The sequence below is a fragment of the Heliangelus exortis genome, chromosome 8 (assembly GCF_036169615.1).
Source record: "Heliangelus exortis chromosome 8, bHelExo1.hap1, whole genome shotgun sequence".
Taxonomy (NCBI): domain Eukaryota; kingdom Metazoa; phylum Chordata; class Aves; order Apodiformes; family Trochilidae; genus Heliangelus; species Heliangelus exortis.
This window is the reverse complement of record NC_092429.1, coordinates 28,844,038-28,868,780: the sequence shown is the minus strand read 5'-3', so window position 1 is coordinate 28,868,780 and position 24,743 is coordinate 28,844,038. Positions and strand designations below refer to the sequence as shown.

The 24,743-nt window shown below is 46.0% G+C and overlaps 1 protein-coding gene across 3 annotated transcripts; it reads left to right on the top strand.

Annotated features, from left to right (window-relative positions):
- The first annotated feature begins 158 nt into the window (after positions 1 to 158).
- TSEN15 (tRNA splicing endonuclease subunit 15) lies at positions 159 to 24,732 on the top strand. Of its 3 annotated transcripts, XR_011727237.1 has the most exons (6): positions 159 to 283; positions 1,058 to 1,139; positions 3,613 to 3,748; positions 11,382 to 11,646; positions 12,086 to 12,190; positions 21,671 to 24,732. XR_011727237.1 is itself a non-coding variant. In XM_071751343.1 (4 exons), the coding sequence occupies exons 1-4, from the start codon at positions 179 to 181 to the stop codon at positions 11,584 to 11,586; spliced, it is 528 nt and encodes a 175-aa protein (XP_071607444.1). In that variant the 5' UTR covers positions 159 to 178; the 3' UTR covers positions 11,587 to 11,810. The 3 variants fall into 3 exon arrangements, 1 of the variants encoding a protein (XP_071607444.1); XR_011727236.1 differs by lacking the exon at positions 21,671 to 24,732 and having other exon boundaries at positions 12,086 to 12,493; XM_071751343.1 differs by lacking the exons at positions 12,086 to 12,190; positions 21,671 to 24,732 and having other exon boundaries at positions 11,382 to 11,810.
- The last annotated feature ends 11 nt before the right edge of the window (positions 24,733 to 24,743 follow it).

Genomic DNA, 24,743 nt, shown 5'->3' with positions numbered 1-24,743 from the left:
CCTTACCAATCCTTATCCTATCCCTAAGCGGGGTACAGTGCAGGGGGAGGGAGAGCCTCGGGTTTTATTTTTTTTTTTGGGGGGGGGGAAGAGGGGGGTGGAACGGAGGAGAGGCGGAACCCTCAGCGGCGCTGCGGTTGCCGGGGGGAATCCTCGGGTGCGTGGCACCGGGGAAGCCATGGAAAGCGCGGGAGGAGCGGGAGAGCGCAGCTCCAGCCCGGCCCGGGAACCGGGGAGATGGGCGGGGGGAACCGAGGGCAACTGGATGGCCACTCACCCCACGGTAGGTCTGGGTGAGGGGCTCCGCAAATCCTCCCTTCCCGGGGCCTTTGGGGGGGGGTGGCATCAATCCCCGGGCGCTCGGGAAAGGTGTGGGGGGGAGGGGGACATCAATCCCCGGGCCCTGAGAGGATTTTTCACTCCCCCCTCCAAAAAAAAAAAAAAAAATTGGATCTCCCACCCCCCCGTCCACCGTGGCTTTCAGAGGGGTGGCACCCGGAGGTCGCTCTGAGGTTGTGGGGCCGGAGAAGAGGGTGCCCCCCCCCCCCCTCCGTGAGCCCAGAGGAGGGATTTTAATATAATGTTATTTGGGGTCTGTGGAAGGGGGGTTTCCTTCCGTCCCGTGAGGAGAATCGATGTGGTCCTTGGGAGAAGTCGGATTTAGCAGGGGAGGGCATTGTAAATACTGAAATCCCACCTGGAAAATGCAAGGCCTTGGACCTTGGCTCCCCCATCTTTATTTTTAGTATATGGGAAAGGTGCTGAATTTGCAGCAAAAACAGTAAAATTAACAGTCTTTCTCTACAAATCTAGCTTGGTGCCAGAAATAATTGCAATTCCTTGTTTATTTGGCTTATTTAAGCACTAAAATAGGGAGAATGTGGGTAAAAGGGCTCTTAAGGTACTGTCAGAAAACAAATCCTGTTTTTTAATCACCTGTTAGTCCTTAAAACTGCTTTCAGATTTCAGATGCTTAGATAGGTGCATGGGTTCTGGGTTTGGCCTCTGCAATCTTATTTCTGCTTTCCTTCACCAATGTTACTTCAGGTGTTTTCAGTTCACAGAAATGATGTCTCTGGAGATATCCAACAGTACTCAGATTTATGCTGCATTTGTGGTGTACCTGGATCTCTTGGAAGGTAATTCAGTGAAGTGACAAATCCTAACAGATGTATTCACCCTGAAAATCTGTGTATTCTGTTAAAATCTGTGCTTTAGCAGGGCCTTTCCTAGGAAAGTCCTTGGTGTTCTTTCTGAAAACTTGATGGCTACTTAAGGAACGTGGCATTTTGACACTAAAAATTTCCTGAAAATGGTACCTGGAGCCTTTATGAAGTTTAAGGCCCATTCTGTCAGCTGTTAGAGGTGCAGATGTTCCAGGGTAAAGACACTCAGCATGGAAAAAAAAAGAAGCAAAAGAGCAGTAGAGAAAGGAAAAGGAATGTAGGAAGGTGAACTTCAGGGGTTGTGTTGGCAATTGAGCCCTCATTTGTGAACTGATGTCAAAGCTGCTGATTATCATTTAGCAAATGGCTGGTGTGGGGTTTGAGTAGGAGGCTGCTTTCTTGGGAAGGGCAGAATTCCTGTAGGAGAGAAGATAATCTGGAAGTTTGGTGTCAATATTCACAAATGCAGTGTAGTCTTTTAAGAGTAGAGCAGATTTATGTGATTTTTTTTTATTTATCTATATATCTGCCTGCAATTCTTAAGAGTTTGGCTCAGTTGAAAAGAGTGTTTAAGCAGGCAGGCAGCCCACTAAAATGGCTGCATTGTATCTATCAGGGCAGAATTTAATTTAATTTAATTTATCAGGGCAGAAAGCACTGTGTCTACCCCTGAAGAAAATGCCTTAAGGGGCTTTCAGAGAAGGCTCCTGTAATTCTGCAAGAAAAACTTTCAGCCTGAATCCCTTCAAGCAGAAGGGAAGAGCTCTCTCTCTTCAGAGATCATGCTTTTAGCACCTGCTCCTTCACAGTTTGGGGAAAAAGTTCAAGTTTGGGTTGCAGTTTTATGCTGCAGGTGACAAGTGGGCTCCTTTTTTGCCTTTTTGAAGCAAAGATCAAGAGGGATCAGGCAGCTCCCTCTTCCCCAGCAGCCAGTGGGGTCAGCAGGATGGTTCCTGTGGGTCTTGGAACAGGACAGTTTTTGGAACAGCCTGACCTCAGTGCCTGGCAGGGTTATGGAGCAGATCATCCTCAGTGCAATCACACAGCACCTGCAGGATGGGCAAGGGATCAGACCCAGCCAGCACGGGGTTAGGAAGGGCAGGTCCTGTCTGACCAACCTGAGCTCCTTTTATCATCGGGTGACTGCCTGGTGGGTGAGGGGAAGGCTGTGGATGTGCTCTACCTGGACTTCAGCAAGGCCTTTGACACCGTCTCCCACAGGATTCTCCTGAAAAAGCTGTCAGGCCACAGCTTGGACAGGGGCATCTGTGCTGGGTTAGGAACTGGCTGGAGGGCCGGGCCCAGAGAGTGGTGCTGAACGGGGCTGCATCAAAATGGCGGCCGTGGTGTCCCCCAGGGATCAGTGTTGGGCCCAGTGCTGTTCAATATCTTTAGTGATGATTTAGATGAGGGGATTGAGTCCATCATCAGCAAATTCACAGATGACACTAAGCTGGGGGGGAGTGTGGATCAGCTGGAAGGCAGGAGGGCTCTGCAGAGGGACCTGGACAGACTGGAGAGTTGGGCTGATCCCAACGGGATGAGGTTCAACATTCCAAGTGCCGGGTCCTGCACTTTGGCCACAAGAACCCCATGGGGAGCTCCAGGCTGGGCACAGAGTGGCTGAGAGCAGCCAGACAGAGAGGGAGCTGGGAGTCTGGATTGCCAGGAAGGTGACCATGAGCCAGCAGTGTGCCCAGGTGGCCAAGAAGGCCAATGGCATCCTGGGCTGGCTCAGGAAGAGCGTGGCCAGCAGGTCCAGGGAAGGGATTCTGCCCCTGTGCTCAGCCCTGGGGAGGCCACAGCTTGAGTCCTGTGTCCAGTTCTGGGCCCCTCAGCTCAGGAAGGAGATTGAGGTGCTGGAGCAGGTCCAAAGGAGGCAACTGGGCTGGAGAAGGGACTGGAGCACAGATCCTCTGAGGAGAGGCTGAGGAAGCTGGGGGTGTTGAGGCTGGAGAAGAGGAGGCTCAGGGGAGACCTCATCACTCTCTCCAACTCCCTGAAAGGAGGTTGGAGCCAGGGGGGGGTTGGGCTCTTTTCCCAGGCAACTCTCAGCAAGACAAGAGGGCACAAGAGGTCTCAAGTTGTGCCAGGGGAGGTTTAGGTTGGACATTAGAAAGGATTTCTTTGCAGAGAGGGTGATCAGGCATTGGAATGGGCTGCCCAGGGAAGGGGTGGATTCTCCATCCCTGGAGATATTTCAAAAGAGCCTGGATGTGGCACTCAGTGCCATGGGCTGGGAACTGCAGTGGGAGTGGATCAAGGGTTGGACTTGATGAGCTCTGAGGTCCCTTCCAACCCAGCCCATTCTAGGATTCTATGATATGATTGTTTCTCAGCAGGGGGACTTGGTGGCTGGGGGAGCTGAGGGAGAAATGAGATATTTGAATGATTTCAACTCACGTTTTGTGTTCTCTTTGTTCTCATTGGTGCTGAACCTCTCCAGGGAGGAACTGGCATGAAGTGAAGCACGTTGGAGTAGGAGAGCTGCAGCTCATCTGTCTGCATGCACGGGAAAGAGAGCAGGAAAGCTTCCAGGTGATGGTGCCAGTGCCTGCACACCTATCCCTGAGCCATGAGAGGTGAGGATGTGCTCAGTGTTTGGCTCACAGTGCCAAAAAACTAAACTGAAGAACAGATTTATTTACCAGGCTGCTGGTAACTTGGTCAGGGGGGGAAGGGGAAAGAAGCAAAGTTAATATCCCTGGAGATATTCAAGGTGAGGCTTGAAGAGGCTCTGAGCAGCCTGATCTAGGTGAGGGTGTCCCTGCTGACTGCAGGACTGGGTGACCCTTGGAGGTCTCTTCCAACCCAAATTATTCAGTGATGCTGTGATGGCAGCAACTGAGTCCTGTAGCTGAGAAACACCTCCTATTGTTTGGAAGTTGCATATGCTCTGGGGAGATAACAATCAGTGTCAAAATATGTGTTTGAGAAACAACATCAGAATACAAGACCTGCAGAGCTTGTGTGTTTTGAACATTCCTGTGCTGCTTTTTTGTAGTTTGGGAAATCTCACAGTACTTTTTGGGTCACTGGGCTTCTAAGTCTCTAAGAGGAAACAGATCTCCTCAGACTTGTCTGACAATATTGATTTTTTTTTTTTAATTAGTTGTTGAATCTTATTGATAAGCCTGGTGTGTTTGATTTGTTTTGCTTTTTGTTTTGAAAGTATAATTTGGCTACTTTCAACTGGAAATCCCCCTCACTTATGCTTAGGTACAATGCCCAACTGTCCCTTGAGCTGGGATCTTGCTTTCCTTGCTTGTGCAAGACTTAAGTTATCCTCAAGTGTACAACAACACAGGTACAACTTGATGATCTTACAGCTACTGCCAGCCTGGAGAAATTCCCCTTTAGTAATTTTAGACCCTTTTTAGTAATTTTAGACCCTTTTTAGTAATTTTAGACCTTTAGAACAGCCTCAAACTCTCCGTATCATTTGTGGTTTACTCTCTGATAATGGCTGCCTTCCCTTGCTGGTTTGTGCCATGCTTTCCCAGGATGTCTCTGAACCCTTCCAGCTGCAGGCAGTGCATTTTCCAATTTTTTCTGTTTCTCTTCTTGCTAGGAGCACAAGCTCAGGGCTGGGTTTACAAATCTTGCTCATGTTTGCTGTTTCCTGGGCTTACAGAGAAAGATGGTGTGATCTCTGGAGCAGAGGAAATGTGCTGAGTGTCTGCAAGCAGCAGATCCCAGGGCGTGGATGAAAGGGACATGGTGTGACCTGGATTTTAGGTGGAAAAGGAAGATGGTGAATTAGGATACAAAATCTTTGAGAAATCCATGCTGGGTTGTTGTGCTTGGTTAATGTAATGCAGGTTTCCACCAACATTGGAAACTTTGATTCCTGACATTGGATCAATGCCAGCAAGCATGTTCTGATTGGCTTTTAATGCCAGAGAGAGATTGTACTGCATGGATTTCTGCTCTTTTACTGTTTCATTGGAGCTTTTCACTTGGAGCCTCCACACTTGTTTGGACTGTGGTCACACTGTTTGCTCTGCTTTTGGCACCAGTGCCTGTGGAATCCAGTACTGGGAGGATGTGTATGGGAGAAGCAGAGGCTGAATGCATCACATTTATTGAAAGTACAGTTTGTGGCTTGGTTTTGCTGCAGTGCAGCTAAAAGGAGCAAGCTGGCACTAAAAGGCTGGAGTGCCAGGTGAGTCTCTTAAATCCTGTGTGAGCTCCATGCCCAGAGATGCTGTGAGGCAGGAGGATCATACACACTCCCACTGGGTTAAGTGTGCATGTGCACACCTGGCATTTCATTACCAAATCACCACTCATCAGAGGGGCTGTTGTTTTTTATACAGCATTAACTCCTCAGCTCCTTTGCCAGAAGAGGAGGCAAAAAATGAGGCATGGACAAGAAGTGTAGGTCAGAGTTGTGGATTCTAGAAGGCCATGACAGAGGCATCCTACAGAAGGAGCTGGAGTCAAAATTACAGCACTGCTGGCTCTGTTTTTCTGACACTGATGGAGGTTTTGTTGTGATGGTTGATAGCAGATGGCTTGTTTGCTATCCAGTAGCTTAAATGATATTTTCTCACTTGACTCACCAAGCTGTAGGTAAACAGGAAAGCTCTTGCACTTAACTGCTTTGCTCCCAAAGCAATGCTTTGGGGGTTGTGGGGATTTTTCTTCCCAAAGCAATGCTTTGGGGGTTGTGGGGGTTTTTCTTCCCAAAGCAATGCTTTGGGGGTTGTGTTACCTGTTGAAGGTAGAAGAGGTCTGAGCTCCCTTAATGCTGAACAGAAGCCATTGGAGGGGGTTGGGAAGGTGCAAATGTTCTGCCCTTGTTGCTGGGCCTGAAAATGTGTTAAATCCAAAAGCAACTGGCAAATGGCAGCATTTATGGGCAGTAAGGCCTGGGTAGGGGCTGCAGGGGTGTTTTTTCTCTCCAAGCCAATCTCTGTCTTCCCAGATGTCTCAAAGATTCCTGCTTGGCTGATACCCACAGGAGCACGTCCTTAAAAGGCCACAGTGGAAATAACCAGCAAGACACATAACCAAGTGATAAATGAGTGCCCTGCAAAAAAAAAAAATAATTAATCCACTCAATGTTTTTTAGCCTATTTTATAAGGTTTCATCATGCCCAGTTTCTGTGTGACAGCTGCTTCAGGCAAAAGCTGTTCTGCTTACTAAACTCACAGTCTGCTTCCACAAACACTCTGAGGGATGGCCCTGCCAGGGCAAGGCTGCAATTTCCAGAACTGTGGCTCCCAGAGGGGTTGAGGGAGTTAAATCCATCTGGTCCTGCTCCAGGACTTGCATGAACCAAGCTCAGCAAGTGTATGAGAGCTGATGCTGTTGACAGATGAATTTTCTGGGTGCTGTTGAAAACCTTGATCCTTCCAAGGACCAGGGTGCTAGATGCTGGATGGAATGGAATTATGAGCTGTTTGTCCTAGACAAATAACATTGTATAAGGAAAATGTTACTAATAAAGCGCCAGAATAACTGTTATGTCACAGCTCTGTTTGTTTTTTGTATGGAAGTGCTGGAAACATTAAGTCAGTTGCATGAGGTTATGGAGAGAACAAAGTTTAATTTAGGCTAAGAGGGAAAGGCTTCTTTTCTTAAATTTGGGACAATTTTGGAAAAAGAATGCATACATTTTTCATTGTAAGGCTGAGAGCATTCTTGGAAGCAAATATAAGTCCTGGAAGCAAATATAAGTCCTGGAAGCAATCTGTCTTCTTCTAAACCTGTAGTTTGTGAAGATGAATCTTCCCCTAATCTGAAGTGGTGCTGCTTGGAACAAACACTGTTATTCCAAATGTGCTGGGGGTGGGAAATGCTCCTTGCTTTGCATCCTCTTCACAGTTCTGTCAGTACTTCTGCTGCTGTAATTATTGCTTGAATTCACTCATACAGTAAATTACATATTGAAAATATAATTATTGTCTCCTAAACACACACACACACTTTATTAATAGATTAAAAGTGATTGGCTTGTTTTGTACAGCCAAGTTGGTTTTGCAGTACTGTGAGTGAACATCCTATATCTGGTGTATCCTCTAATAGTGAAGAGGTTTCTTGGTGCTTCCTTGAGTTTTTTTCTATTTTCCTTGTAGCTTCTCACATTCCTGTCACTTGGAAACAAATCCCAAGAACCAGTGGTGTCTGCTTGCACCTCCCACCACCAATGGGTGCTTCTTCCCATGTATTTCAAGGCTCCAAGTTACTTAGGTGCAGGGCAGGCAGCAATGCCTGCAGCAGCATTCCTGATGGTGACCTCTGCTTCCCTGCTTTTGAAGTCCTGGCTAAATTCCAGGTGTGGTGCTTTTGGGGAGCTTTTACTTGCTTTGATTCTCTTGTCACAGGGCCTCTCTGGACATGTCTGGTGCAGGGACAGTCTGATGCAGAGTGATGCAGGTCTCTCACAGCATCCTTGTAGATAAGTTGATCAAGTATGGGTTTGGTGATCAGGTAGTGAGGTGGATCAGGAACTGGTTGAAAGGAAGGAGTCAGAGAGTTGTAGTCAATGGGGCAGAATCTGGTTGGAGGTGTGTGACCAGTGGAGTCCCTCAGGGGTCGGTACTGGGACCGGTGTTGTTCAATATCTTCATCAACGACTTGGATGAGGGTATAGAATGTACCCTCAGCAAGTTTGCTGATGACACTAAGCTGGGAGGAGTGGCTGACACACCAGAAGGCTGTGCTGCCATTCAGAGAGACTTAGACAGGCTGGAGAGTTGGGCAGGGAGAAACATGATGAAATTCAACAAGGGGAAGTGTAGAGTTTTGCATTTGGGGAAGAACAACACGATGTCCCAGTATAGGTTGGGGGCTGAGCTGCTGGAGAGCAGTGGAGGTGAAAGAGACCTGGGGGTCCTGGTAGACAAGAAGATGCCCATGAGCCAGCAGTGTGCCCTTGTGGCCAAGAAGGCCAATGGCATCCTGGGGTGCATTAGAAAGGGTGTGGTTAGTAGGTCAAGAGAGGTTCTCCTCCCCCTCTATTCTGCATTGGTGAGGCCACACCTGGAGTATTGTGTCCAGTTCTGGGCCCCTCAGTTCAAGAAGGACAGGGAAGTGCTTGAAAGAGTCCAGCGCAGAGCTACTGAGATGATTAAGGGAGTGGAACATCTCCCTTATGAGGAAAGGCTGAGGGAGCTGGGTCTCTTTAGTTTGGAGAAAAGGAGACTGAGGGGTGACCTCATCAATGTTTTCAAATATGTAAGGGGTGAGTGTCAGGGAGATGGAGTTAGGCTTTTCTCAGTGGTGACCAGTGATAGGACAAGGGGTAATGGGTGTAAATTGGAACATAGGAGGTTCAAGTTGAATATCAGAAAAAATTTTTTTACTGTAAGGGTGACGGAGCCCTGGAACAGGCTGCCCAGGGGGGTTGTGGAGTCTCCTTCACTGGAGACATTCAAAACCCCCCTGGACACGTTCCTAGGGGATGTACTCTAGGGGGCCCTGCTCTGGCAGGGGGGGTTGGACTAGATGATCTTTCCAGGTCCCTTCCAACCCCTAGGATTCTAGGATTCTATGATCATCTCCAGACTGGTGTCTCTCCAGCCCTGCATGGAGGGGAGGGAGCTCTTGGCTTTGGCCAAGCCTGCAATGAATTATTCATACAGGCACAAAGGGCACATTGAAAGCCTTTGGTAGTTTTCAGCTCAGTGCAGCACTTTGCAGCCTTCAGAAAACTGCTTTGAGCTTTCAGTGCATCCTCTGCTTCTCAGAGGTTCTTGCATGGGGAAATAATCACTGAAATACTTTTTGTCGTTGTCACAAAACTTTCTGCCTGTCTTCCCTTTCCTGCATGATTCTATTTTTTATTTTTTTTTTTTTAGTTTTTGGAGAGTTAGTTGAAACAAGCTACATTTGTTTTGTTCACCATTTGTGTACCTGTTTTCTTGCTCCAGAGCAAAAAGGGCAATGTTGCTTTGTGAGGAGCAGATCCTTAGAAAAGATGGTGAATATTTCTGATGGGTGTTGAAAAGCTACTTACCACAAAAGAATTTTGTTAATAAAAAGATGGGGGAAAGATGGAAAATCCCCCTCTTTGAATGGATTTTTACCAATTTCTTGGTTTTGTTTTGTTGTAGTGATTTGGGGTTTTTTTGAAGCAACAGTTACAGAAGATGAGGTAAATTAATTGTCTCCAATTATTTTGGACAGCCAGCTGCAGGATGACATTTCTAGTGCTGTTTCCTTAGCTGCAGTGGTCCCTGCATGATTTTAAAGAATTTAAACCTACTCTTATGACTAATTCTCTGGTAGGAAAAAAGCAATCCCAACTGACTGTAGTTTGTAGGTATCTAGGAAGCCTTTTCTAAAGCCTGTGTTCTGATACAAAGGGCTTTAGAAAATCCAGCTTTTTTGTATAACTGTGTCTCTTTTGCACCTTTGAGATTAAATCCTTTTCAATTTCAGCAATCTGAGGCTGGAATTAGGGGTAACTTCAGGCTTCATCCTGCTGGTGTTTGGCTCTGTGGGAGCAGATCCCAGCTGGCAGCAAGCATGCAGACACCATCAGTTTTTAGAGTCAACTTTTCAAGCCCTTCTGAAACTTTGGACTGTATTATATAAAACACAGGTGGATTCTTATTAAAAACAAATATTTGGCCTTTTTATGGCTTTTAAATAAAGCTTCCCAGTGTCCCTTGTGGCTGTACTTCCCTAGCTTATATATGTTGGGGTTTTTTCACAGTGCCTTTGTTTGAGATGTACCTTTTTGTGTGGGGAACAGAAAGCTTCAGGGTTGCCTGTTTTAACATTCCAGGGCTTTTCTTCCTGGGGATGGGGAGAGGAGTGGTTGGGAGGATTTTTTTCCTCATAAACTTCCCACTGTGCATGTGGTGGTTCTGTGAGCTCTCTTGGAGCTCTAGATCCCCTTTATTTTTTACCTGGTAGTCCCTGCCATCAATCCCAAGAAGGTGGCATGGATAGGGCTGACTGTCCACCACCTTTCCAGCCAGGCTAAGCCTGCAGGTGAAGATGTGCTGAGGTGATTGGGTGCTGTACAGAGCACATCAGGAGGCAAGAAGGTGCAGTGGTGCAGTCTCCCAGCTGAAACATGTGGCATTGCCTTCAGTTACAGAGGGACCAGTGGGGAAAGCAGGAAAAAAAAAAAAAAAAAGGCATTTCTGAATTTAGCCAAGCTGGATTATGAACAGTTCAGGACACAGATGGATGCTTAAGAGGGTCATGGGCTTTTTAATAGCAGAGGCTCTCCAGGCTGCTGCTTATTCTCTGCCACTTTCCATTTGGCTTTTATTACAGGATCAAAGAGGTTTCAAAGGAAGAGGCTGATTAAAGTTTGAAAGCATTTAGAAAGAGCCTTGGTTTCAACTGCAGTGCCCAGCTTCAGAGGCACATGTTTTCTGGGGAATGGAATCTCAGGAGTACATGACACAAGGGGTGATTTTTCCCACTGACCTCTTCCCAGACTTTAACCTGTCCTGGCAATTCCAGCCAAGCCCTCTTGCACCCAAGCTGTAGGTGAAGGAGCAAGCTCCCTCTGGAAACACTCACCATGGGGAGTGTTACTGCTCTGCCCCTGGGCACTGCACTCTGCCAGTGTTTGCTCCCCCAGCAGAGCAGTAATACTCCAGGAATCAGTGTTGCCTGCAGCTCTGAGCTGAAAAGCAACTGGCATGTTCTTCTTCAAATAAGCTGAACAGGAAAAATTGCATAACTTTGTCTTGAATTTTTAAGGAAGACTTTATTTATGTTGACTGTCTTGAAGAAGGACATTAGTCTTGTGGCTTCTAGTCTAGACATGGAGGTAGAAAAATCTGGTTTTGGTTCCTGGATCTTCCCTGGTCTGGCAGAGAACTGTAGGACAGAGACTGGAAGATTTATTTCTACAAATGGAATAAGTCTTAATTGTTCTCCAATTGAACACCATGTGTTATTCAGTTAGATTTATTATACAAGGTCATTAGAAATTGCCATGTTATAGTTGTGGTAACTGAAGACTGGATGAGGGACATGCTCAGCAGCACACATTGAGCCATTTCAATCAGAGGTTTATGGAACTGAGTATGTTTTTCATAAGATTCTTTGTCACTGATTTGGTTCCTTGATTATGTGACTTTGGATTTTTGTTAGAACAGATATTGTACTTTCTTTAGTGAAGAACAAACCTTCAAAACAAAACCACACTGAATAAGCCCAGGAGTGGTGCTCTTGTACCTTTGTGCCATCCTTAGGTGGCTGTGGAATCCTTTCTAACTGATTGTTTCCTCTCCTAGGATAAGAGAAATCCTGGAGAAAGCATCTCTCCCACCAGAGGATCCTGACACCCCCCTGTCAGTTACCTTGGCCATAGTTGAGACAGATTCCACAACAGTCTACTACAAAGTGACTGATGGCTTTGTGATACCAGATCCTCCTGACAGTACCAAAGATGTGGACAATAAACTGTGGAGAAAGAAAAGAAAGAAGCCTTTCAAGTGATGAAGACAAACAGACTTCTTAAACTACTGTCCTCAAACCTAAACAAATCCAGGAACTTAGGTATGTAAATAAAGAGTGTACTAAAGGCTGCCTTCAAGCATCTGTTCAGGGAGAATGGAGCCTTGTGCAGCTGCACTGTAATGAAATGCCTTTTAAATTATAAAGTGGGTCATGCTTTTGAGACAGATTGCTCCTGACTAATAAAACACACTCATGTTTCCAAAGTTAGTCTCTCCTTTTTATCTGTTCAGGTACATTACAGAATAAACACATCCTTACCCATTTTGGAAGTACTGAGGAGGGGTGCATCTCCAGGCTTTTGGCAGGAGTACTGACACCAAGTAGCTTTGTAGTTTACAGAGTGTCTTTGTCTTAACACTGTCAGAAACACTCTTGCTACCTCCTAGGTTCCATTTTTGAACCCTTAACCTTCTTTCACCTGCTTTTGGAGGAAAAGACACTTCCACAGAAATACCTTATTTTAGTTTTCTCTCTGCAGTGGAAAAACTGAGTATAGCTGCTAGAACAAAGTGTAGACGAGTAAGGAGGGCTCCCTGGATCCACCTGAAGAATGTTCTAGTGGAGGCCAGCCCTTCACTTAGAGGTAAGTTATGATTCCCTGACTTGGAGATAGGTAGGATCAACCACTCCTGGAAGTGTTGACCCAGGGTAGTGTTACCCACACAGCTGAACACACACTTTGCTGCAGCTCATGATCCAGAAACCACCAGGTGCATGGTTCTTGTACTGTCTTGGACATCTTGGCCATGTGTCCAAGAACTGTTGGTTCCTTGTATTTGCATCCCAGTGTGATAAAAGTTTTCTAAGTTGTGACCTGCCAGCTCCTTGGGTTTTCCAGGACCTAGTTTCAGGGTGCTTGTAGTGCTTCACTGGGGTGCTGGGGATTAAAGCTTCCTGAAGAGGAGCATGAGGACAGGGTATGGTTTTATCTGACACTCTCTGTGCTATGAGTGGATCTGTTACCTCCTTCAGCTAGGGGTAAGTTAAAAGGAAAAAAACTGACTTGGTTGCCTCTCCAGGAATTTTCCATTTCTTTCATTTAGGAATTTTCTTCAGGTTAAGCTGTGAGCTTCTTGGCAATCCTGTACTATCCCAGAAGCAGTTTCTTGGGCACAGAAAGTCCATGTGACATTTGTGTGGCCAAGTACCACACATTCAAAACCTGAAGCACAAGAGCTCTGTTTTTACAGGAGTGTAAGAATGGGAGAGAATCAAAAAAACCAAGCTGGAAATAAATGGCCATTTAAGCTTTGATCTCCTTATGACAAGAGTGGATATTTTTATGGTTAGAACCCAGTTGGCCAAATCCCCTGTGGGGCAGGATGGTTTAGCAGGGAGAGCCCAGGGTCCTCACAGCCCATGTGCTGCCAGGTGATGCATTTGGGTGCTGATTCCACATGTGTTTGGCAGGTCCCTAATCTGGGCAAGGCTCTCAACTGCTTTTTTGGGGTGTTCCTGAGCTTGCTGGGGCTTCCTTCCACACTCACCCCTCCCAGCTCTGTCAACAAACTGGGAGGGGAAGGGTGTGTTGTCACCCCAAGCTCTGCGTGTCACACTTGAGCACAAGAAAAATGTTTTGCATCAGCTTTGCCACTTGCACCATCACCCAGAGGGACTTGGGGAACTTGTTAATCTGTGGGCACCAGGCTGCTGTGAGTGCCCAAGACCTTTGCTGTGCCCATCACAGCCCCACTAACCCATGGAGATCCTCAGAGCACACCAGCAGTTCTGATATTGCCCTTTGTACATTTTTGAAATCTTTTCCTTGGTCTTATTTCTCCCTGCTGTACCTCAGGACAGTTCTGTTTCTTACCACTAGCTCCTCACACATGAGCTCTCTCTGAGGTGAGAATTTTAGCACCTAGTATCAGAAATTTTCTGCTATGTTTTCAGCTATGAACCTGACCCAGCACTGCCTGAGCTTGGATGGGTTACAGCAGTGTTGATGCATATCCTCATCTGTTGAAGTGGTTGGAGAAGCCACAAATGAGGCTGTGCATGTTCTGATGCAGTCAGAAACAAAATGGTTGCTTTTTTCCTGGTCAGCAAAGGGTCTGTGGGCATTAGTCCTGGAGAAAGACAAAGAAAAATGCTCCTTTCATGGAGGAAAAATGTAATTTTTAAATTTGGTTCAATGCCATAGTGCCTTAAAAGGGTACCTGTGTGCTGACTCCTGGTTTTCACCTTGTCATTGGTATTTTGTCTACTCTACTCCTTACTCTGTGAAGTAAATCTTACACTTTGCCAGGCTACTTTCTACCAGGTAAATTGTCCTTGGTAGAAGCTGCTAAATACTTCAGCCCCATTGTGAGTGTGTGTTGGAAAAGAACCAGTCTGGTGTGAAAAAGGCTGTAACAAATGCTCCCCATTGCAGAATATATATTTAAGTTCCTAAATGCAAATTTTTTTGCATTTGCTTCAGTTTCTGGGAAATTCTGCTGTTGTGCAGTTTGCTGTGTGACTGATGCTTGGCTTTATCCTTCATTTGATGATTTCTGCATGCAGAGAGGGAAGTGTGGCTTGAACATCCTTTTCTATACACTGAAAACTGCTTACCCAGTTGTCAGAAGCTGAGTTGCAGCTGGAGGCTTTAATTTCTGCCATGTGTCTCACTGAAAAATGATGATACAGGCCTTTTTCCAGCCTCCTGAAATTGCAGTGGTTCTTTAATTCTGTGGGGGAAAAAAAGAAAAGGAAAAAAAAAAAAATCAAGACACTGTCCCATATGTATTAAAATGTAAACAAAGGGGTATTAAGCACAGCTGCCCTGTTCCTTTCTGTTCCACTGGAGTATTTCTCTGTGTCAAGCCATCAGCATGCAGAGCAGAGCCTCTGGTGTTGCAGGCACTGAATACAGATGGAAGTGACTCCCTTGGAAATGCATCAGTTTAGTGCAGTAGGGCACTGATATTCCTAAATCCAGACTTTATTGTTGCTGTGCCTCAAGAACTTGGACAGTTCTCTTCTTTAAGGGCTTGTGAGACATCTGTGGAAATGTGAGCCATGATGTCTGGCCTTGACACCCTTGTAAATTCATCTCTTATTTCAGAAGATTTTACAGGCTACATCTTGCCATCCTTTTAATTTTTTTCATGTTTTATTAGCCATGCAGAGCTTGATTTGTTTTACTCATCACCCTTGGCCAGCAGAAGGTGTGTTTTAGAATCTTGAAGTGTATGATTTTCCAGTATATTATTATTTCAAGTCAAGTATATTATTATTTCAAGTCTTCTCCCTTTGGACACATTTTCCTTGTCTCTTTCCCATCAAGTAAAGAATGACAGAGAAGCTTGGTGACTTTTTGACAGGGATTTGATTGTGAGCCTCAATTCCCAGTTATGTAAAGGAGCTTTGGTTTATGCAAACTGTTTTCCTTCAGGCATTACTGGCACCAGCACCCAAACTGTCCTGGATTCAGCCTGACTCTTTGCAACACACACAGAATAGTTAATGCAAAAAAAAGGACCTGCTGAGAATCAGGAAGCCTTGATGCATAAAAGGGAGCTGTGGTAGCAAAAAGAGGCCAAGAAACAGGAACTGCAACAGAAAGCAGCTGAAAGTCAGCAGCTCCTGCAACTTGGGATCCACCCAAGGGTATTGAGGGAGCTGACAGGAGCTCACCAAGCCCCTCTCCAGCATTGGTGTCCCCCAGGGATCAGTGTTGGGCCCAGTGCTGTTCAATATCTTTATTGATGATTGAGATGAGGGGATTGAGTCCATCATCAGCAAGTTTGCAGATGACACTAAGCTGGGGGGGAGTGTGGATCAGCTGGAAGGCAGGAGGGCTCTGCAGAGGGACCTGGACAGACTGGAGAGTTGGGCTGATCCCAACGGGATGAGGTTCAACAAGGCCAAGTGCCGGGTCCTGCACTTTGGCCACAAGAACCCCATGGGGAGCTCCAGGCTGGGCAGAGAGTGGCTGAGAGCAGCCAGACAGAGAGGGAGCTGGGAGTCTGGATTGCCAGGAAGCTGAAGAGGAGGCAGCAGTGTGCCCAGGTGGCCAAGAAGGCCAATGGCATCCTGGGCTGGCTCAGGAAGAGCGTGGCCAGCAGGTCCAGGGAAGGGATTCTGCCCCTGTGCTCAGCCCTGGGGAGGCCACAGCTTGAGTCCTGTGTCCAGTTCTGGGCCCCTCAGCTCAGGAAGGAGATTGAGGTGCTGGAGCAGGTCCAAAGGAGGCAACTGGGCTGGGGAAGGGACTGGAGCACAGATCCTATGAGGAGAGGCTGAGGGAGCTGGGGGTGTTGAGGCTGGAGAAGAGGAGGCTCAGGGGAGACCTCATCACTCTCTCCAACTCCCTGAAAGGAGGTTGGAGCCAGGGGGGGGTTGGGCTCTTTTCCCAGGCAACTCTCAGCAAGACAAGAGGGCACAAGAGGTCTCAAGTTGTGCCAGGGGAGGTTTAGGTTGGACATTAGAAAGGATTTCTTTCTGGAGAGGGTGATCAGGCATTGGAATGGGCTGCCCAGGGAAGGGGTGGATTCTCCATCCCTGGAGATATTTCCAAAGAGCCTGGATGTGGCACTCAGTGCCATGGGCTGGGAACTGCAGTGGGAGTGGATCAAGGGTTGGACTTGATGAGCCCTGAGGTCCCTTCCAACCCAGCCCATTCTAGGATTCTGTGATTTATCAACAGTCTTGGTTAACAGGGGAGGTCCCAGGTGACTGGAGGCTTGTCACTGTGACTCCCACCTCCCGGAATCAGAATAGAATCAGAATGATTCTCCATAGAATCAGAGTGTTTTGAGTTGGAAGAGACCATTTCTGATTCTCCATAGAATCAGAATCTCTGTAGAATCAGAATGTTTTGAGTTGGGAGGGGCCTTGATGATCAGGTAGTTGCAAGCCCCCTGCTGTGGGCAGAGACACCTTCCACCAGACCAGGTTCCTCCAAGCCCCATCCAACCTGGCCTTGAACACTTTCAGGGATGGGACAGCCTCAGCTTCTCTGGGCAACCTGGGCCAGTGTCTCACCACCCTCACAAGAAAGAATTTCCTCTTAATGTTTAACCAAAATTTCCTCTCTTCCCGTTTGAAACCATTTTCCTCCCCCCTCCTGTCAAAAATCATTCCACCTCCTCCTGTCACCCCATGCCCTACACAAAGTCCCTCCCTCTTCTGCATTCAGCTTTCTCCAGCCTTTTCCCAGCCTTATTTCTGAGGAGAGCACCTCTTCTGGTGGCTTCTTGTTCCAATTTCAAGGATGCTTTGTGGTCCACATCCCCAGTTGCTGTTCCTTACAGGAGATCAGCCCCTTGGTAAATTAATCCAGACATTGGGCAGCTCACACACTTGGTGATGGTGTGGATCTCTCCTGCCTCCTCTGCTGCTGGGTCACCAGTCCTGTTCTCTCTCCTTGATTTCCTCTAAAAGCATCACATAAATAATGGTCTATCTCACTAGATGGATAAACTTCCCTCAGGGACAAAGAATCACGGAATGTTTAGGTGGGAAGAGACCTCCAGGATCATCGAGTCCAACCTGTGACCAACACCACAATCCAACTACTAAACCATGTCCTTAAGGACCAGGTCCAAACACCTTTTAAATGCTTCCAGGGCTGGTGGCTCCACCTCTGTCCTGGGCCATTCCAATGCCTGACAACCCTCTCAGTGAAAAATTATTCCCTAACATCCAGCCTCAACCTCCCCTGGTGCAGATTCCATCCATTCCCTCTGGTCCTATCACATTTTATTAAGGGGAAGAGGCTTTTTCCCTCCTCACTCCAACCTCCCTTGAGGGAGCTGAAGAGAGCTCTGAGGTCTCCTCTCAGCCTCCTCAATCTGAATAATTGCCCGGTTTTCCATAGCTGATCCCTGCCAGCTCCTCACGAGTGTGGGAAGATGTTTTGGACATTTGGTACCCCCGTGCCATGCGTGGTACACGATGGCACGAACCCCTGAGTCTCTCGAATTATTGGGATTTAAGGACCGCCCTGTGGCACCAGAGCTTGCAGTAGCCAACCGGTTCCAGTAGATGTTGCTGTGCTTTCAGCTAAAGGCTGGGAGGAGATGTTCATGGAGCAGGGGAATTGTGAAGAATTAGGGAAAACCATCGGAAAGGTTGTTGGAGCCAGCAGTGAAACTCAAGTGTGGGGAAAATCACCCCCCAGATGGGGCAGTTTACATTTTACAGGTTGCAAGGCAGAGGTGCAGAAGGCTCTGGCAAAAAGCAGATGGGTGGTAGCATCAGGGCTGTTTCCAGACATCTCTCAGGCCTCCAACTGTGTTGGCTCTTCAGAGCTGCAGGTTTGATGTCAGGCAGAAGATGGGGCACTGCTTTAAATAAAAACCAGTTCTCAATTGCCCTTCAGTCTACAGCAGGAAAAGCCTCCCAAGCTTTCTAGCCCACCCCATGGCCAGTTAAACCCTCTAGAGAACAGAACAGGAGATGTCAGAATTTATCAGAATGTTGGGGTTGGAAGAGACCTCCAGGACCATCCAGTCCAACCTTTGACCACCACCATAATCCAACTACTAACCCATGTCCTTAAGGACCAGGTCCAAATGCCTTTTAATGCCTCCAGGGATGAAACCCTCTAGAGAACAGAACAGGAGATGTCAGAATTTATCAGAATGTTTGGGTTGGAAGAGACCTCCAGGATCATCCAGTCCAACCTTGGACCAACACCATAATCCAACTACTAAACCATGTCCTTAAGGACCAGGTCCAGATGCCTTTTAATGCCTCCAGGAATGGTGATTTCACCACTTGTCCACCCTACAAGTAGAAATAAGGAAAACCAGAGAAATCAGGGGACATGTGAAGTTGTTCTGTTCCCACATCTACTCCATGTGCTCACAGGGACCTTGCAATGTCCATAACCAAGGTTTGCAGCCAAGGGAGCCAGACTTTAAGGTACTTCCCAACCCAAACCATGATGATGATGATGATGAAGAATGGCTGGAGAATGGGTTTCTGCTTGGGCCAGGCTTAGCCAAGACACAGCCTGGCAGTAGCTCCACGTGATACAACTCTTTCTGGTAAAATGAGAAATATCCTTGTTTTCCAGGGCTTAGCCCCACTTGCAAAAAGAGCCAGGACAGCTATAGAAACAGCACCCTGTTGAAAAAATGTCCAGAAATAAAATCTAAAAAGAAAAAAAACAAAAAAACCAACCAAACCAAAACAAAAAAACACACAAAAAACCCAAAATGAAACCAAAAGAGAAAATAAAACAAACAAACAAAAAAGCAAAGCCCCCAAAACCAACCAACCAAAAAAAAAAAAACCAAACAAAACCAGAAGCCAAACAGGAGTTTGTTGGTTTCTTGGAAATATTTATGAACAATATTCACAGGAAATGTTCTCAAGGACAAGTCACATAACCACGTACAGAAACAAGACAGTGATGGGAAAACAGATGGGTCTGGCTCTCCACAGGGGACTTCTGATGCCTGATGAGTCCAAAGTCATCAGCTCAGCCCCATCACACACATACATCAAGCCTCTGGTGAAGAGCACCCTCATACCATCAGCACTCCTGATGAAATACTTGAGCTGGCAAGGGTTTGATTTATTAACCCAGGAGATAACTGCTGCCAGCAAAGAAAAGCCACCCAGTTTTCTGATTTTCCAACCCATTCACTTTTTGTAATTTAATTTTGCAAATGTTCTTTAATTCAGTACACATAGGACAGTTTTCTGCTAATGGTCCTTCCATTTATTTGCTTATGAGTGAGAATTTTGCACCAGAGGGGACCATTTTTACACCCAAAGTAAGAGACTATAAAGCTGGAAAAAAATAATGCAATAGTTCTGGCTTCTGGTCCGTGATAAGGTAGATGTCTCATTTATTTAATTTATTTGATGTCTAATTTATTAGATGTCTAATTTCTTATTTATTTGAATTAAATGTAATTAAACACTAAAGTCATGTTAAGATATTATTACTATTATGTTGCTCTGATGTTTTGTTTGACACAAGAAGGAAAAAAGAAGGAGAGAATTGTTTGACTCTTCAGAGGGTATCACAAATAAAGCCCATTTTTTGCCTACATCAAATTAAAGCCCTAATCAGTGTTGACATTAAAAACCTCCCTGGGAGCCTCTGAACCAGCAGAGTCCTTACACTGAATGTCTGCAGGGGAAACAAGAATAAAACATCCTTAAATCTATATTGACACCCCTAAGCTTTCTATGTATTAATAATTAGCAGTGCTGTTTACCATCTGTATAAGATTATTTATTTGGAGGCCCAATCAGCATTTAACCATCTCTTCAGCCCAAATTTTGGAGGCAAAAGCAACACATGGCTCTGTGTTCTGAAGCCCCTTAGGACAACCCAGTTGCCCGGGCCATGCAGCTGGGACATCCCATCTGGTTTTCCAACTAAATCAGGGCAAATTTATGCTTTTCATTGCACCAATACAGGGCTGGGCTCTTTCTGAAACAGTCTGTGCTTGGGCAGCTCCAATTTCTGTGCTGGCAAAGTAAAACTCCAACAATGAATAGGCAGTGTCTGGTGGCATTTTTACAACTGGATCTGAAAGCCCTTGCTATTATTTTTTTCTTAAAAGCTTCAGACAGGCCACATCAGGACATATTTAGTCTGGAGAAGAGGAGGCTCAGGGGAGACCTCATCACTCTCTGCAGCTCCCTGAAAGGAGGTTGGGGGGGTCAGGCTCTGCTCCCAGGCAGAGATCAGTCAGACAAGAGGCCATGGGCTTCAGCTCTGCCAGGGGAGGGTTAGGTTGGATATTGGGAAGAAATTCTTTGCAGAGAGGGTGCTCAGGCATTGGGATGGGCTGCCCAGGGAGGGGGTGGATTCTCCATCCCTGGAGGTTTTTAAGAAGAGACTGAATGTGGCACTGAGTGCCATGGGCTGGGAACCACGGGGGGAATGGAGCAAGGGTTGGATGGATGATCCCAGAGCTCCTTTCCAACCCAAATGATTCCATGATTCCATGGTGGTCCTTGCCCCAGGGATGGCTCAGCATCCCCCTGCAAGCAGAACTGGGCTCTGGTGATCCATGGGACACCATCACACATTAAAAGTAGCATTTCCCAGTCTAAGAAAACAGCCTACCCAGCTTCTGTCCTGTGGATTTGAAGACTTGTTTATTACTGGTGAACCCAGCAGCCCCAGCAGACCTGTTGTGGGCACTGATAATCTGTGTCACCAGGCTATGGAAGGAGTGTCCCAAGAGCAGGGACACAGTCAGTCCTGCTTGGCAGAACAGGCTGTCCCCTGCTCTTCTCAGCCTGTTAGCTGGGTCCTTCACTGGAGTGTGATGTCCTTGCTTTACCCTACTCCAGATTTCTCTTTAGCAGAAGAATAGCATGATTCCATCTACCACAAGACAAACATCCTGTTTATAGCAAGAAATGTTTGATTCAGGACTTCATGATTCATGAATGGTGCATAATCTCCAAGGAAATTTAAAGAAATTCCAAGCAAGTCTCCATGACCTGCCCCAATATGCAGCCAGCCAGCATTTAGGAATCTTGGGAGTAATAAAAACTTTATGTACATTTTAAACATACTTCACTTTTGGTATCCTGTATTAAGCTTTCAGAAGACTTACCCACTACTCTAATAATCTGTTTGCACTAAATAATTCTGTCACTGTTTAGAGAGGAGGAACTAAAGAAGGAGGGCTATCAGACTCTGGGAGGGGTGGAATCCAAAGGGAAGAGTCTATTCCCTCCCATTTCCTGCCCATCCTCTATAAAGGTCAGGAAAGCCAACAGCTCCTCTGCTTTTTTTCCACTCCCTCCTGGCTGTGCTGCTGCTCCCCTGTGCTTCTTTACCTCCAGCTCCCCCCCTGCTCATCACAGCCCATATTTATGGGGTTGTGTATATATATATATTTATGTATATTTTTATTCTGTTACTTTATTCCTTATGTTCTTACCTTTCCTCTGTGTTAGTAAATCTGTAGCCAATTGTTTTTCAGTTCCCCAACTTAAAATCTCCATTCTTTATTCCCCTTTTATTTTCCTTTTGGGGTAGGGGGGGGGAATAGAGAGCAATTCTGCCTTTAGGTTTGTGGTCTGCCCAAACTGCTAAGCTGGGACAAATTCCTATTTCTCATTCATAATTTACAGTACTATTTGTCTTTTACAGCTTTTTTTTTTTTTTTAAGCTCACCAAATGTTGAAGCCAAGAAACATAGGAAGGTCAAAAGAAAGTAAGCAACTTGCTGAAGGTCCCTGAAAAAAACCAAAAAGGTAATCAAACCCAGGTGTCTCCACATCAGCTCAGCACTCCTCCAAACATGGATTCATTTTACAGCCCTTCAAAGGTCAAAGTCAGAAAGAGGTTTTAAAGAGAAAATAAAAATATATGTACAGAGAACACTTTGCACAGCAAACCTAGAGGTTTGCACAGACCTTTACAGAGCCTAAATAAATGCAATGTCACTTGTTGACTGTCAGTCACCCCATGGAGGGATTGGGGGCTCCATCTTAAACTGTGAGAAGTTTGGTTCCTTTGCAAGGGAAAAAAAAACCCAGAAAACCAGAAAAAAAACCCCAAACCCCAACTTTGAATGAGGAATCAACTGTAACTACACTGGAAAGAACTTATGTGGCATAAATGTCCCTGCTCACTTCAAAGGTCCTGAAGAGTTTGTGAAGAAGCAGCCAGGAACATGGGCAGAGGTGAGGAAGGAAAGGCAAAGCACTTTCAAGACCCAAGAAGCAGTGACTAAGCCTGACATCAACCTACAGCAGCTCAAAAGCTCTGGATATCCAGGAGTCCAGTCACCACTGCACCAAATGAGAGCTGGGAGAGCTTTCATACCAGATTATGAGCCCTACCTGAATCTCTTGAGTCCTCAGAAAGCTCAGACAATTTTTTAAAACTTTATAGCACTTCAGGAAGGGCTTAGAAAACACACATTCTTTTTTTTTCTCCCCTCCTTGTCCTTTCTCCATCTTTTTTTGTGCTCACTCTGAGCAGGAAGGGAACCTCTCCCACTTGAAAGAGCATTTCCAGCTGGGTTGAATGCCTGCTGTCTGGAATAATGGGAGATCAGCACACAGAGTCATGGCTGCTTGAGTCAGCACATGGTTTTTCCAGGTGAAAGCTTTCTACAGGTGCTGATCCTGCTCCTCTTGGCTTGTCTGCTCCCAACCCCACAGCCAAGAGATGCTACTGTTGTCACACATCATCTTCCTTTAATCCTTCCTGAAAGCTGCAGGAACATTTGAGATTTTTCCAAGTACTGAGTTGCACCAGCCAAGCCAGCTCTGAAAGAGGTGACACTCCTGATCCTCACACCCTGATCCTCTTTCTAAAGTTATTTCAGCACTGAGGAACACCAAAGCTGGATGCTGAGGGCTTTACTTCTGGAGGAAGGTAAAGGCAGTTTTCCTGGTCTCTGGCAACATGATGGATGTTTAAGCCCAATGAGTTTTTGGTCCAGGGTTTTAGCTCTAACTCTTTTTTTTCAGCCAGCTGTCCCCATCCCATCTGGTTCTCCTTGTAGGGTGGTTCTCTAGGAAGGGACAAGCAGTTTGTGGTCACCAACAGTGATGGTTGCCAGCAGGAGAGATAGAAACTGTGAGGATAGAAAGGCTTGATACATCAGGTCTACACAAGTGCAACATACCTTCTCCAGAAGGCACTTTGCAGCCCTGAATTTTCCACAATTAAGGACGTTTAAGGGCAGCATTTCACAGAAATAGATGAATTTTGCAAAAACTTCTTTTGCTTATTTTGTGTTCTGGGGTTAAGAGAAGAACACAAACCAGATAGCTGTTGGGTTCTGCTAAGAAACCTGCCTACATTTGGAGTTTTGAGTCCCCTGTGTGTGCTGGCACCTGCCACACCTCAGCACAGTCTCTGGGCACTTGCACTTGGTGTTCTTGCTACCATGCTTCTGGCAGAGTGAAAAGATCAATGCAAAGCACCAGGTTTGGGGACCAGGGTTGTGAAGGATGAATACAAACACATACAGCATTATTCACATGGCTAAACTGTACCTGGAAGTTTCCCATGACTTGCATGCTTGCCTTCCCTTATATATATTTGATTTGGTTTGGTTGTTGTTTTTGAAATAAAGCTTGGCAGCAATTCAGACCTAGGATTAAAATAACTTCTCCGTGTCATCCCGAGGTGCTGGCATGGCCTGTGGGAGGTCTGGCTCCTCCTGAACATGCAGGAGGTAAGAAGCATCCCTTCTCACAGCCTTTATCTGGAGATATTCATGCAGTTGTTCCTTCTGACAAGCTTTGGAAATCTTAGTTTAGGAGGTCCTTAAACCCAGGTACTGGTTCCTAGCATAGGAACAGACATCTGACAGCATCAGACTGTAGGAAGGTTCATTTCACCCCCTAAAAGGTATGAAACTTGTAATTAAGATTTAGCTCCTCTAAAGCTGCTATTGCAAGAGAATCTGGCTTTTTATTTAGAAGTAGATTTCTTTCTCCAGCTGTGAGGGCCTGAGTGTTTGAGAACAAGGACTCAATGTTCAGAAGCCAGTAAGCAAATAGAGACCTTGAGGTTTCTTTGTAATTAAAAAAAAAAAAAAAAAAAAAGTTATGACTGAGGTCTGACTCATGATTTTCAAATTCTTGGAGGGACTGAACTCTGTAGTCTCCTGTGAATTGGGACTTTCATGAGTTTCCTTGCACACAGCTAAAAGAAGTTTCACCCAAGCCTTTCAACCCATAGCTGCACTACACGGAAATTTGGTTCACTGAATGCAGTCCAGGAAAAGCTGGTCTGTGACTTCTAGAGGAGATATTAATGAATAATACATCCAGCTGCTTTCAGCAAATTAAAACCCCTAATGAAAAGCAAAGTCATATTTCCAGGTCAGGTCCCAGTTGTGCATGTTCATGGTAAGGAGCAGTATATTGACCTTCAGCCTGGCTTAGCCTGAAGCACTCAGAAAGCCAAAAGCTTTTCTTTAAATACACTGCTTCACTTCTTGAAAGAGTGGTTATGTATCTTGGCTGACACTGCTGGACACTGTCATTCTTTGTACCCTGCATACTTCTGCACCTCTTCCAGCCCCCAAGGTCACTCAGTGCAGAAGCACCAGGACTCTAAAGAAGTTTCAGACCTACACCAGGATAGCTCAACCTCCATGAATTCTCACACCCAAAGCCTTCACCACATCCAAGGACAAACAGACAAACCTTGCAGGGTGCTCCCAGAAGCATGGAATGGTCCCTGAAGCATGGACTGA

Bases quoted from the DNA above. Each gene is read 5' to 3' on its own strand.
- TSEN15 (XM_071751343.1), top strand. From the start codon at position 179: ATGGAAAGCGCGGGAGGAGCGGGAGAGCGCAGCTCCAGCCCGGCCCGG. The intron at 1,140-3,612 runs GTAATTCAGTGA...GAACCTCTCCAG, and splicing joins GTACCTGGATCTCTTGGAAG to GGAGGAACTGGCATGAAGTG. The intron at 3,749-11,381 runs GTGAGGATGTGC...TTCCTCTCCTAG, and splicing joins CTATCCCTGAGCCATGAGAG to GATAAGAGAAATCCTGGAGA.